A 14467-nucleotide genomic window follows, 5' to 3' on the forward strand; every position below is an offset into this window, starting at 1 on the left:
TATCCTAGAAAATGTTCATGTGCTGAGAAGAATGTGTATTCTGTACCTATTGGGTGAAATTTCTGTAAATGTCAGATCCATTTGATCTCTAATGTGGCTCCACTCTGATATTTCTTTGTTGGCTTTCTATCTGGATAATCTGTTCATTCATTAATGAGTGTTGAAGTCCCTCACTTATTGTACTGAAGTCCAGCTGTCTCTTTAGGCCTATAATATTTCCTTATGGATCCGGGTGGTTTTGAGTTCATGGATATTTATGATTATTGCATCTTATTCTGAATCAGCCCTCTAATCAATGTATAATGTCCTTTTAAACAGTTTTTTAATTCAATTCTGTTTCACCTGATATGAGTATAGCTACTCCTCCCTGTTTTGGCTTCCATTTGCATGGTATATCCTTTTCCAACTCTTTACTTTCAGTATATGCATATCTTTACAAGTGAAGAGCATTTCTGTAGGCAGCAAACAGCTACGTCTGTTTTTTCATTTCTCCTTTACTTCGGAAAGAGCTTCATTCGACACGATGTTCTTGGTGGGAGCCTTTCTCTATCGAGACTTTGGATATATCATCCCACTCTCGACTGCAAGAATTTTGATGAGAAATCTATTGGGTTATATTTTACATAACTTGATTTTTTCTCTCACTTTCTTTAGGATTCTTTCCTTGTCTTTACCTTCTTTTTTTTAAATTTTTTTAAACATTTATTTAATGAATATAAATTTCCAAAGTACGGCTTATGGATTACAATGGCTTCCCCCCCATAACGTCCCTCCCACCCGCATCCCTCCCCTTTCCCACTCCCTCTCCCCTTCCATTCACATGAGGATTCATTTTCGATTCTCTTTATATACAGAAGATCAGTTTAGCATACATTAAGTAAAGATTTCAACAGTTTGCTCCCACACAGAAACATAAAGTGAAAAATAATAGATGATTTATTAAATGATGATGAAATCAGATCAGACCTATTGTCATGTTTAATCCCAGTGAGAGTCAAGTTGGGAACTGATAATTTCTTCTCCTTCTCCTTCTCCTTCTCCCTCTCCCTCTCCCTCTCCCTCCGCCTCCCCCTCCCCCTCCCCTCCCCTCCCCCTCTCCCTCTCCTTCTTTTCTCCTTCTTTTCTCCTTCTTTTCTTCTTCTTTTCTTCTTCTTTTCTTCTTCTTTTCTTCTTCTTTTCTTCTTCTTCTTCTTCTTTTTTTTTTTACAGAAGATCAGTTTAGTATACATTAAGTAAAGATTTCAACAGTTTGCTCCCACACAGAAACATAAAGTGAAAAATAATAGATGATTTTTTAAATGATGATGAAATCAGATCAGACCTATTGTCATGTTTAATCCCAGTGAGAGTCAAGTTGGGAATTGATAATTTCTTTCTTTTTTTTTTTTTTTTTACAGAAGATCAGTTTAGTATACATTAAGTAAATATTACAACAGTTTTCACCCCCATAGAAACACAAAGTGAAATATACTGTTTGAGTACTCGTTATAGCATTAAGTCTCAATGTACAGCACATTAAGGACAGAGATCCTACATGAGGAGTAAGTGCACAGTGACTCCTGTTGTTGACTTCACAAATTGACACTCCTGTTTATGGCATCAGTAATCTCCCTATGCAGCAGTCATGAGTTTCCAAGGCTATGGAAGCCCCTTGAGTTCTCCGACTCTTATCTTGTTTAGACAAGGTCATAGTCAAAGTGGAGGTTCTCTCCTCCCTTCAGAGAAAGGTACCTCCTTCTTTTTTTTTTTTTTTTGATAGGCAGAGTGGACAGTGAGAGAGAGAGACAGAGAGAGAAAGGTCTTCCTTTGCCGTTGGTTCACCCTCCAATGGCCGCCACTGCAGCCGGCGCACCGCGCTGATCCGATGGCAGGAGCCAGGATCCAGGTGCTTTTCCTGGTCTCCCATGGGGTGCAGGGCCCAAGCACCTGGGCCATTCTCCACTGCACTCCCTGGCCATAGCAGAGAGCTGGCCTGGAAGAGGGGCAACCGGGACAGAATCCGGCGCCCCGACCGGGACTAGAACCCGGTGTGCCGGCGCCGCAAGGTGGAGGATTAGCCTATTGAGCCACGGCGCCGGCTAAGTACCTCCTTCTTTGAAGACCTGTTCTTTCCACTGGGATCTCATTTACAGAGATCTTTCTTTTTTTTTTTTTTTTTGCCAGAGTGTCTTGGCTTTCCATGCCTGAAATACTCTCATGGGCTTTTCAGCCAGATCGCAATGCCTTTAGGGCTGATTCTGAGGCCAGAGTGCTGTTTAGGACATCTGCCGTTCTATGAGTCTGCTGAGTATCTTGCTTCCTATGTTGGGTCACTCTCCCCTTTATTTATTCTATCGGTTAGTATTAGCAGGTACTAGACTTGTTTATGTGCTCCCTTTGACTCTTAGTCCTTTCATTATGGTCAATTGTGAACTGAAATTGATCACTTGGACTAGTGAGATGGCATTGGTACATGCCACCTTGATGGGATTAAATTGGAGTCCTCTGGTATGTTTCTAACTCTACCATTTGGGGCAAGTCAGCTTGAGCATGTCCCAAATTGTACATCTCTTCCCTCTCTTATTCCCACTCTTATGTTTAACAGGGATCACATTTCAGTTAAATTTCAACACTTAAGAATAACTGTGTATTAATTACAGAATTAAACTAGTCATATTAAGTAGAACAGACAAAAAAAACTACTAAGAGGGATAATGTATTAAGTTGTTCATTAACAGTCAGGGCTATGCTGATCAAGTCACCGTTTCTCATAGTGTCGATTTCACTTCAACAGGTTTCCTTTTTGGTGTTCAGTCAGTTGTCACCGATCAGGGAGAACATATGGTATTTGTCCCAGGCTTCCACCAGCACCTGCAGCCTGGAGCTCTGTTTCTCAGGCCTCCTGGCTCAACTTTGCATAACTTTGAAATATTTTAGGGCACTGCTGAGATATGCTGAAAGCATGTGACAAACACCCAGGGACGCATCTCCACTTAGGTGGTGGTTAAATTTCACTTTGAGGCCTCCTCAGAGGCCAAAGATCAGGGTCGGCAGCCTCCACCTTCCAGCCCAGCCCCTGCTGCCGCCTTCCAGCTTTAATGTCCATAGGGCAATGTCAATTCTTGCAGAACTGGTCTCTCTTCATCTCCCTCTTGGGTGCTCTTGCCTCAAGCCTGGCTGTCATCTCTGACTCCTTCATAATCCTTGCTCCCATGAGACTAATTTTAATGCCTGTATGTATTTCAGCCTCAAAATACATCTTTATGAGGGACTGCCATGATCCTGTCTGCCTCTGAGGACCAGCTGCCACTCGGGCCCCTCTCCTCACCCTGAGGGCTCCTCTATGAACACAGGAAAAGTCACCCCACTCAAGCAGAGCAGCCCTTGGATGCATGGGTGACACGGCGAGCAATGTCTGCAACTATAGACTTAGAGCCATTGTGCTTGGACACACTCGGCTCTGTGTTGGAGCTCATTGATCGGGAATCAGGGCAAGTTCAGGTTAATTCCCAGCACCCTCTAGGTCAGCCTCACTTGTGCAGTGAGCAACCTGTGGTACCTGGGGGCACTTGTGTCACTTGGTGCTGCATTTTCCTGTGGGGATATCTGCTTCAAGTCCTTCTTCCTGCCATGATTCTCCACATACAGCCACAGACATACCTTTAAGCTCACACACGCACACAGAACACACACATATGCATAGAACAAACACATGTGCACACATGCATATAGCCATCAACAGGAACATGCATAACATATTTTACTTATTTCAATTTCTAAGAGTATCCAGGGATTCTCATTACTCTGGGGATAGATCCACACTCAGCTGGACATGGGTCTTGCCTGGCAGATCCCTGCCCTCCTCTCCCCGAGAGGGGCCACATCAGCCATCATTCCCTACACGTCTTGTCTTAACACTGCCCCAGGGTCCTCAGCCTGAGAAGCTCCCCTCACTCTGCCTGCTCAGGCCCACTTTGTCCTGTGGTCATGGCACCATGTCTTGTCACACTCTCTTGGAGGATCTGGTGCCATCTGTCCCCAGCCTCCCAACCCTTGTCCCAGCTGTGAGGTATGCCCGCCTGACCCCAGACCCCAAAGTTTCTGAGAGCTCCCTAAGATGCTGGCCTGTCTGAGGTGTCCCAAGAGCTCACATGGCACCTGCCACAAGAGGCCTTGCTTGAATCATCCACTGTGCCCATGGCTACAGGCAGCCACAGAATAGGATGCTGATCTGTGAGGTTGGGCAGAATGGCAGGACTGGTGTGAGCTCATGGTTACAAGGGAAGCCCCCTTCTGTAGCTCAGCAGTTGAGTGGAGGAGGGAGTGTCCTGTCTGTGTCTGCCTGTCTCCTGCTTGTCAGCATTGCTGGCAGCAGTGACACCTGCAGCATAGGAGGGCACCGGGCACAACTGCTGATGAGGCAATGAAGGAGTGGACCTGGATGCAGGGTGCTGAGTGCAGGAACTGCGAAGGGTAGATTTTCCTGGAGCAGGGAAAGCTTGGGTAGGGAGAGAAGGACCCTGCTGCTCAGCCATCAAAGGAACACAGCGCCAGTGCTGCAGTCTCCAAGTGTGTACAGGGACAAAGGTGCCATTTCAACAAAGGCAGGAAAAATGGTGGCCAGCCTTCCCCAAGGAGTTTCTCCTTTCCTGGTGATGAAAAAAAAAAAATTAGACTGGGGCTCCCTGAGCTGTCACAGCCCAGCACCTTGACCCTATGGTTGATGATTATCAAACATCCAGGTGTCAGCCAATGAGGCGGCCACCCAGCAGAGGTGGGGCAGGCCCAGAACAGTCCCTCCTGGATGCCAGGGACAGGCTGAGGGTCTGAGGCCATGCTGCACACGCTCAGCTCTGGAGAGCAGGTGAGAGGCTGGGGAGGGGGACAAGGCTGGGGCTCTGAGAGCAGGGTGGAGTCCTGGGGCCCGTGCTGGTGGTTGGAGGCGATGTCCTCTCATTAGGCTAAACATGGACAAATCAGGGAGGAGCCTGTGCTGAAAGGGGTGCTTGGGACACAGAATTTCTGCAATCATGGGCTTGGAGGGGGCCACAGGGCATGGGGCACAGAGGCTGCTGCACGGTCCAGCCCAGTGTGGCCAGGAGATGACAGGGAAATGAGACATGACGGCGGAGGACACGGACTTTAAGTGTCCATGTGTTACATGTGCTAGCGCGTTAACTTCTCAGATCTTATTTTACCCTGTGGTACAGATGAGCCCGCTGCCTCACAGAGGTTGAGTGCCGTGGCCAAGGTCACATCGCCAGAACAGATGGTACAAGGATCCTGGGAGCACGGGACACTCACGTGGCTTCCTCTCTCTTCTCCAGGGCAGTAGCAGGAGTGCAGGGGCGCCCAGCTGTCACTCTGGACATCGACATTCAGACACAGACATCTCTCATGGCTTCTTATCACATCCGCAAATACCAGGAGAGAGACCGCAAAAGTGTCCTGGCCTTGTTCTCCCAGGGGATGGAGGAGCACATTCCCAGTGCTTTCCGCCACCTGCTGAGGCAGCCCCAAACCCTCCTGCTCTTACCTGGGGTCCCCCTCGTCCTCCTTCTGCTCTCTGGCTCCTGGCTCCTCGCTCTGCTGGCCAGCCTCGCCATCCTCGTGGTCCTGAGGCTTGCTGCCTCCTATCCCTGGAAGAAGTACGTGGCCCTGAGTCTGCAGTCAGACATGGCTGACATCACCAAATCCTACCTGCGAGGGAGTGGCTCCTGCTTCTGGGTGGCCGAGTCTGAAGGGCAGGTGGTGGGCATGGTGGGAGCTCTGCCCGTGCAGGATCCCACCTTGCGGGAGAAGCAGCTGCAGCTCTTCCATCTGTCTGTGGCTTTGGAGCACCGGGGTCAGGGGCTAGCAAAAGCCCTGGTCAGGACGGTCATCCAGTTTGCCCGGGCCCAGGGCTACAGTGAGGTCGTCCTTGACACCAGCATTGTGCAGACTGCTGCCCTGAGTCTCTACCAGGGCATGGGCTTCGAGATCAAGCACCAGTGGTACTTCCACGTGAGTGCGAGGCTGGTGGGTCTTTCTGCTTTTTGTTTAGTGTACCGCCTGCCTTCTGCTCAGGGGGGCAGCCTGTGATCCATTTTCTGTGTGGGAGTGAAGAGTTAAAATTGCATATGTGCAGGTGTAAAAAGTTAAGCTTAAGCTTACAGGTTTAAATCTTCCTGGTACAGCTGTAAAAATAAGAGTAAAGTAGCACCTTGACAGTAGGGACTCCATTTTGGAGCACCTAAGACTCCATTCTGAGAAAGTACCCCCCATCCCCCCCCCGTGAGACTCTGGTCTGAAACTATGATCTCAAATAGTCGGACAATAGCAGTGCACTACATCACCCTTGGCAGAGCACAGAAAACCCCCTAGCATGACTGCTCAAGCTTAAAAGTAGAAAGGTTACACCTGGGTTACCTGGGCTAATAATAAAGATGTAATTTGTCTGTGTCTTACATTAATGTCAAGTCCTAATTGCTAATTGTAATATTGTAACTGGTATTGTCAAAATTATGATAAATATTAATTTCACTTAGGTTTTAGGTTATGTTAACCCCAGTAACCATATACTCTCTTTTGATTTTATGTACTCTCTTTTGATTTTAGCAACTGTGTATAGCAACCGTGCATAGCAACCATGTATTCCCCCCTTCCCGGTTTTGCGGTTTTTGCCTTTATAAACCCTAACCTTTGGTTATTCAGGGCTGCTCTGTTAATGTATGATCAGACAGCCCCAGCATGCTGGATAATCAATAAATCTTTAACCCTTTGCTGGTTGCATGAGAGAAAAGTCTCTTGGAGTCGTTCCTTGGGTGGTGTGCTTTTTCAGACTCTAACAGGAGCAGATCGATTCTGCTGTGGTCACCAGCAAACCCTGACGCCTCCGTGCCATCAACAATAAATCTCCTTGATCCTGCAGATTTGAGTCCCATGTGTGTGGTGCTGGGAGGTGTAGGGGGCTGTGCTGCATTCATTCTACTTGGGGTGTTTCTGTTCCATTTCTCCTGCACCACAACAACCTTCTTTGAAAAATCAGCTGCCAAACGGTAAGATGTGCAGGCTTCAGCTCCTGAGTCCGCTGATAGTTCAGAGTTGGAGCTGAGCTAGGATGGGCAGCTGTCCTGAGTTGGTGATGGACAGGGCGGCTGGGCACCATCATGTCCATCAGACTGGCTCAGGCATGGTTTTGGTTTAAGTTCCTTGCAGAGGAGACAAAGCAACAATTCAATCAACACAGGACCCCTGGCAGGGCAGCAGGTCACTGTGTGGTTGCACACATTGTCTGGAAGACCACAGTGGTGCCATACCCAGGTCTCTCTCCACTGGCCTTGGGTCCCAGGATCCCATCCTGGAAGCACCGGTTCTTAGCATGGCCAGGTGTCCTGGGGTGACCCGGGTTGCAGTTGGGCTGTGTGCAGATCCCTGCCAGGTCCACTTTCCCAGAAAGGGCAGAAATCAAAGTGCCCTGAATTCCCCTTCTCAGCGGTTGGGGCTCCCAGGCTGACTCTGAACACTCCTGTGACGTCCGCCTCCGTGCCTGGAGGGCATGCAATAGGAGCGAGATGGCCGTGCCCAGCGGGTCTGGCCTGGGGGAAACAGAGTCTCACAGGTTCGCACCACCCAGAACATCTGCCTGTCACAGTGTAATGGGATGGTGACGGGCAAGACAAAGAAACCCACGAGAAGATGGCTCAGTGCTCAGGATTGCATGTGTGGCTGCAGGCAGGAACTCAGTGGCTGAAGTCACCGGCTGCCCAGGCGCCACCAGTGAACTCAGGTGTCTTCATGAGGCCAGGAGCCAATCTGGTTTATATTAACTTAACAATGAATGTTTAACGATGAATGTTTATCTAGAGACCAACAGGTGCACATGATACCCCCTTTTCAGGTATTTTAGAAATCAGTGAGAAACCAACTCAGACATCAGGGGTCCTTAAATTAGGATGTCTTCTAAGACACCGAACTGTGCCCCCCATCTCCCATCGACACAATCCACCCCTCCCTTCTTCCTGTCCCATCGCAAACTCGATACAAAGTGTGGGAATGGCACTCTGAGTGCTTGCACTCTGGTCCTTGTCCCCATTGCAAACCCACTTAGGCACAGCACAGGGGGCACCCCAGTTGCAGAGCAGCATCCATTGCTCAGCCCCTCGACCGGGACCCCCTGCCCTCACTGGGAGCAGAGTTCACCTTGATGCATGCCCTCGGCCCCAGGGCACTCAGTGATGCTTTGTCCATCGGGGGTCAGGACCCATGGTGTCTCAGGGACCTCAGTGTCCACTGCAGTCTTACCACTTGGGCTCCCAGTGGTCTTCGTTTATGACGGGCCTGCACCCCCACAACAGGAAACCTCCTTTCCTGTCAGGGTATGGACCAGGTGGGAAGCCAGCACGCTGACCCCTGCTGTGACACGTGGTCTCCAGGAAATGTAAGTGACCTTGAGACCGAAGTGTCCCCTTGGGAGGCTGCAGGGCAGTCTTGATGTCTCCAGGATGGGTCTCTTTCGAGTGAACACTCCAAGTGTTCTTGCCCAAACCTGGGCATCTCTGCTCTCTTCCTTGTTCCACTCCAGTTAGACTCAGTCTAATTCCTGCCAGTTCTGCCTCCATGTGGTGCAGTTGTCCCCATCTTGGCTGCTTTGTCGAGAACCAGTCACCTCTCTGTGTCCTGGCTCTCTGCTGGTCTAGAGGGCTCTGTAAATCCAGGACCCAATGCAGTTCAAACAGAGCAGCCCACCGGACACACAGGGAAGGGGGCAAACAGTGCCAGTGAATGGACAGAATTGCATGTCTGTGCCCTGGGCAGCGCTCAGCTCTGGGAGGGGTTGCTGGCTTAGCCATGGAGCATGCTCGGTTTTAGCCCTCCCCACTCTCTCTGGTATGTTGCACTTGTGCAGTGAGCAACCTGCACACTGCACCTCAATGTCTTTTCTATGTCTGATGTTCATTTGAGGGTAGGAAGAAGCTCTTTTCCTTTCTCCTTGTATCCATTCTCCACCCGCAACTGTAGTGATGATCTCACAACACTCACACACACACAACGTCCTGCTCATGTCACTCCCCAACTAAAAGCATATCCATGGCTGTTCTTGGAGGAGTCCCTGCTATCTATCCGGACATGGGCCATGATGTTCTTCCTTTCTGCTCCCTCTCTCCCCACCAGGGCCCACGGCGGCCTCGATCCCTGAGAGCCTTGTCTTTGTCCTGCCCCAGGATCCTGAGAAGCTCCCTCACTGTGCCAGCTCGGGCCCACCCCTCTGCAGTCACAGCCCAATGTCCTCATCAGACTCTCTGAGGAGCAGGTGTGTCTGCCTGTCTCAGACAGTCCCATCATCTGTGCCAAACACTGGACATGTGTGATGGCACAGGCTCTGGCTCCCACCGGGTCACTCGCCAGGCATGCACTGGGCGGTGCTTGTCACCTGGTTGTCAGTATTGCTGGCAGCAGTGACACCTGTAGCCTAGCGGGAACCCCAGGCACAACTGCTGATGAGGGAATGGACTTTGATCTCCCTGCTCTGTCATACCCTCAGGTTTATGATTTTCATACACCCAGGAGCCAGCCAATGTGGGGCAGGCCCCTGCCAGTGTCGGCATGGCACCTGCTGCCAGCAGAGGGCAGAGGACGTGTGGGACCCTCTCGGCTCTGGGGGAGCAGATGAGAGGGCATGGGGCGGAGGGAAGTGTGGGCCTGGGGTCTCGGCACCCTCAGGGCCTAGAGGTTGGGCCATTGTTGCTGTGTGGAACTTACGTTACCTCATCGGGCTAAGGCTGACAAAGGGGAAGGGGTCTTGGCTCAGGAGTGCAGGATTTCCGGACGTCCGGGCCAGAGGAAGAGGGGCAGGTTGGACACACTTCCTGGCTGCTCCCCCACAGCCATGCTGAGGAGTCTTAAAAATGGAGCTGAGGCTGCAGGGGGTGCCCCATGTTTCAGGGGTCACAGAGCTTAGGTTTTCAGTCCCTAGAACACAGGGGATCTTGCTGTCTCTATAGTTGCAGACATACAGGCTGAGACCCCGGGATGGGCAACTTGCCAGGTCACGCGGCCAGAACGGTGTGGACAGGTGAATGAGGCCAGCACTTGCAGGGGAGGTCTGCCCCCTTTTGGCGAGGGCAGAAAGGCACCCCCTCCAGCAGGGACTCCCAGTATGAGGAGCCTGGGGCACGGGGCACTCACATGGTTTCCTCTCTGTTCTCCGGGGCAGTAGCAGGCATACAGGGGTGCCCCGCTGTCTCTCTGGACTTTGAGATTCAGACACAGACATCTTTCATGGCTTCTTATCATAGCCACAAATACCAGGAGACCGCAAATGCTCCCTGGCCTTGTACATCCAGGGGGTGGAGGAGCACGGCCCCAACATCTTCCACCACCTGCTGAGGCTGCCCCAAACCTTCCTGCTCTTACCTGGGGTCCCCCTCGTCCTCCTCTTTTTCTCTGGCTCCTGGCTACTCGCACTGCTGGCCAGCCTTGCCGTCCTCGTGGTCCTGAGGCTTGCTGCCTCCTATCCCTGGAAGAAGTACGTGGCCCTGAGTCTGCAGTCAGACATGGCTGACATCACCAAATCCTACCTGCATGGGAGTGGCTCTTGCTTCTGGGTGGCCGAGTCTGAGGGGCAGGTGGTGGGCATGGTGGGAGCTCTGCCCGTGCAGGATCCCACCTTGCGGGAGAAGCAGCTGCAGCTCTTCCATCTGTCTGTGGCCTTGGAGCGCCGGGGTCAGGGGCTAGCAAAAGCCCTGGTCAGGACGGTCATCCAGTTTGCCCGGGCCCAGGGCTACAGTGAGGTCGTCCTTGACACCAGCATTGTGCAGACTGCTGCCCGGGGCCTCTCCCAGGGCATGGGCTTCCAGAAGATGACCCCGTTCTTCACCGCTTTCAGGAGGCTGGCAGGTGTCTCTACTGTTTGCCTTCTGCTCAGGGTGGAAAGCTTGAGGGGCCAGCTCTGCTGTAGCCACAGGCAAACCCTGGAGCTCTTTGCTCCTGCACATTGGAGTGGGGTAGGGAGGCACCGGCTGCTGTGTTCCTGTCATTCTCCTCTAGAGTCTCTGTCATCACCATTTTTCTAGGTCCCGAGCCTATGGTGAAGAGTTTCAGCTGGGCTGGGCTGGGCAGCCCTTTAGGTCTTGTTGTCTTGTTCAGTTGTCCTGTGTTAGCCTATGTCTGGGTGTCTGGGCCTCATCGTGTCCATCAGACTGGCTCAGGCATGGTTTAAGGTTGTTGCAAGGAGCTGGAGCCAAAGCAGAAAGAGGTTGATGCTTTCTCAAGGCCCTGAAGCTATTGTGTCTGCTCACTTCCCTACCCCGGGGAGAGGGGACTCACCTCTGCAGTGAGGAGCTGCAGGGATCACGGCCCAGGAGCAGGGTGCAGCCACGTGGGCAGAGGGGTCATCCACGTCTGGGTCAGCTGCAGCCAGGATACAGTGCAAACATCAGGCAACAGATGGAACCCAGTCTTGCAGTCCCAGTATCAGTGAATGGAGGCCCCAGTGGCGAGAGTGCCGAGTCCCAGGTCTGCATGCTTGGGACCAAAGGTTTAGATTCCTGCTTTTTCAGAGACACAATAGGCCTCACCTGGCCACTGTGAGCGCCTGATGCAAGGGCAGGCTGGCCCTGGGCACCAGGTTCATGATGTGAGCTCCAATTTCCCATCTTAGCAAGACCCACTGCAGTCCTAGGGGTGCCCGTGGGGACTGGCACCTCTCACTAGGTCCCCAATGCCAGAGGCTGGCTCCCTGCGGATGGGGGTGGGGTGGGGTAGATGCTCCTCAGCCAGGCATCTGTAATGCTCAGGGACCAGTGCTCCAGGCTTCTCTTGCCTGGGTGTATCCACTACCTACAGCTTATCTGCTCTCAGGGGTCAGCGGGACCACACCAGGTCCAGTCCTGCCAACTGGCCTTTGTCCCAGGCAAATTTGCTCTAAGTGGAACTATGCCCAGCACCTTTGGTGTTTCCAAAGTGAGCACCTGTGGCCTCACCTCACCCTGCCCACTCCATGCTGGCTCCTCACCCACGGCTTGGTTTGTCACCACAGTCCTCTCTGTCAGCACCTCCCACCCACCCACCCCCACCTCGCTTCTCCAAAGCCCACCCATCCTCACCACCTGTTTAGCATCTGCACCCAGTATTTTCATTAGGCTTCTGCCCACGGAGTTGTGGATGAGCTTCTTAGTCAATGGTGAGGCCTTCGGGACAGCTGCACGGGGCAGGGCAGAAGGCCATGGCTACCCCCCCTGCCCCCAGCTCTCCTCGCCCAGACCAATACCCACCTGGAGGAGTTTCCTGTGGGCACTGGGCTGGTGCTGGAGATGAGTGAGGTCCACAGTGGTGTCTGTGCTTCGAAATGTTTCTTCAAGCAGCCAGCGTTCTGGTGTAATGGGTTAAGTTGCTGCCTGCAATGCCAGCATGCTACATGAGTGCCAGTTCTAGTCCTGGCTGCCCCACTTCCAGTCTAGCTCCCTGCTGGTGTGCCTGGGAAAGCAGTGGAGGATGGCTCGAGTGCTTGGGCCCCTGCACCCACATGAGGGACCTGGATGAAGCTCCTGGCCCAGCCCTAGCTGTTGAGGCCATTTGGGGAGTGAACCAGTGGATGGAAGATCTCTGTAACTCTGGCTATCAAATAAATAAATAAAACTTGAGAGAATAGGGCCGGCGCCGCGGCTCACTAGGCTAACTCTCCGCCTAGCGGCGCCGGCACACGGGGTTCTAGTCCCGGTCGGGGCGCCGGATTCTGTCCCGGTTGCCCCTCTTCCAGGCCAGCTCTCTGCTGTGGCCAGGGAGTGCAGTGGAGGATGGCCCAGGTGCTTGGGCCCTGCACCCCATGGGAGACCAGGAAAAGCACCTGGCTCCTGGCTCCTGCCACCGGATCAGCGCGGTGCGCCGGCCGCGGCGGCCATTGGAGGGTGAACCAACGGCAAAAGGAAGACCTTTCTCTCTGTCTCTCTCTCTCTCACTGTCCACTCTGCCTGTCAAAAAATTAAAAAAAAAAAAAAAAAAACAAACAAAAAAAAACTTGAGAGAATAAAGTTTTCTTCAATCACAGTGAAAGGGGTTCACTGAGGCCAAGGTGAGGAGGGGCCAGTCCTGGGCCAGCTCCCAGCCACCTGCAGCTGGAGGACACGCCTCTGCTCCTGGCCTCGCTCTCCCAGCCCCTGCCCCTGCCCCAGCCTGCCCCAGGCGGTTGCTTGGGGTCTCCCCACAGGTGAAAGGGCCTGCCGAGGGGGCAGAGCAGCCAGGGTTGGAGAGGGGGCTTCTGAGCAGGGGTCCATTCCCTGCTGGGTCCTGGCAGCCACTGCTGCTCAGTCCTTTGCGACCTGCGACTAGGAGGGCGCTGAAGTGGGCTAAAAATCCGCCAGCACAGGGATCTTACCGTGCCCACGGCTGGTATCAGCCGCGAGTATTCATGGTGTTGCTCCTTCCCAGTGCTGCCTGAAGTCTCCGCTGCGAGTTGGGGGCGGGGGTCACAGCGCCCTCTGCTGGTCACCACTGGGAGACACTCCCGCTCTAACAGTCGGGCAGTAGGGCCCTTACTCCGGTCCTGGGTCAAGTCCACTCTCAGGGCAGCGAGGGTCAGCAGTGTGTTCACGAAGACGCACTTGCAGGGCGCAAAGGTGTTGCGTGAGTGTCTTGTCTGTGAACTGGGGCGGCAATTACCATTCTGGGTAGTGGATGGACACACCAGGAGTTCAACTTGATCCTCAGCCTGAGGCATTCCACGTGGCAGCTAAGAAGTTATGCCATGAGGGGCCAGCGGGTTAAACCACCTCCAGCAACCACTGCATCCCTCATGGGCGCCAGTTCCTGTCCTGGCCGCTCACTTTTGATCCAGCTCCCTGATAATGGCCTAGGGAACGCAGCAGAAGATGGCCCAAGTGTTTGGGACCCTGCCACCTATGCAGGAGACTGGGATGAAGCTCCTGGCCAGTGTAGCCATGAGTGCCTATGTGGCCACCCTAGCTACAGGAGGAGCCAAGAGATGTCACAGACCAGGCGGCCAGTAAGGAGAGCTGTCTGAGACCTTGCAAGGTGTCACTGTGCCTCTGAGAAGGAGCACTCATTAGATTTGCTCAGTATAGCACCATCTTTAAAAGCAGTCATGTAGCAGTCCACACTGCCCTAGGGGACAAAGGTCCTTGTATCCCTATCAGCAGTTCCCCACCAACATTCCACGAAACTAGAAAAAAAAAAAAAAAAAAGACTGCAGCCTCACATATCCAACAGAGCAACAGGGAACCTGTCGCTGTAGCTCTTGAAGCATTCTGCACTATAGGGACAGCAGGTGCCATCTCTCCCAAGTGCCACTTCTCCCCCTCCCCCTGCCATTGCTGGCTGCTCCTGAAGCCTGTGCAAACCAGACTTCCTGAGTAGGACTCCTGTAGTGCAGCCTGGCCTGCCCACTGCTGCTCAGAGCTGCGGGTGGGATGGGGACTGGTCAGCACTGTTCTTGCAGCACCGGCAACTGGCCTGCAGCTTGGGGCCTTGTACACACAGCAACCAGGGGTCT

The 14467-nt window shown here is 52.7% G+C and overlaps 1 protein-coding gene, 1 long non-coding RNA gene and 1 pseudogene across 3 annotated transcripts; 2 read left to right on the forward strand and 1 right to left on the reverse strand.

The window, feature by feature from the left end:
• Positions 1 to 3752: 3752 nt before the first annotated feature.
• Positions 3753 to 5312, reverse strand: LOC149128059 (uncharacterized). The gene is made up of 2 exons (XR_016230266.1): positions 5178 to 5312; positions 3753 to 4628 (listed from the first exon to the last, which is right to left on the reverse strand). It is a non-coding gene; the product is annotated as an uncharacterized LOC149128059 (long non-coding RNA).
• Positions 4623 to 6760, forward strand: LOC100352904 (N-acetyltransferase 8B). Its single transcript, XM_008254240.5, has 2 exons — positions 4623 to 4843; positions 5307 to 6760. Exon 2 carries the CDS (start codon positions 5377 to 5379, stop codon positions 6058 to 6060), a length of 684 nt encoding a protein of 227 aa, XP_008252462.3. The 5' UTR covers positions 4623 to 4843; positions 5307 to 5376; the 3' UTR covers positions 6061 to 6760.
• A 146-nt stretch (positions 6761 to 6906) lies between these two features.
• Positions 6907 to 11190, forward strand: LOC149128060 (N-acetyltransferase 8B-like; annotated as a pseudogene). Its single transcript, XR_016230265.1, has one exon. The product of XR_016230265.1 is annotated as an N-acetyltransferase 8B-like (transcript).
• The last annotated feature ends 3277 nt before the right edge of the window (positions 11191 to 14467 follow it).

Source organism: Oryctolagus cuniculus, chromosome 2 (genome assembly GCF_051225735.1).
Source record: "Oryctolagus cuniculus isolate XC-2025 breed Fujian yellow rabbit chromosome 2, ASM5122573v1, whole genome shotgun sequence".
Lineage (NCBI taxonomy): Eukaryota > Metazoa > Chordata > Mammalia > Lagomorpha > Leporidae > Oryctolagus > Oryctolagus cuniculus.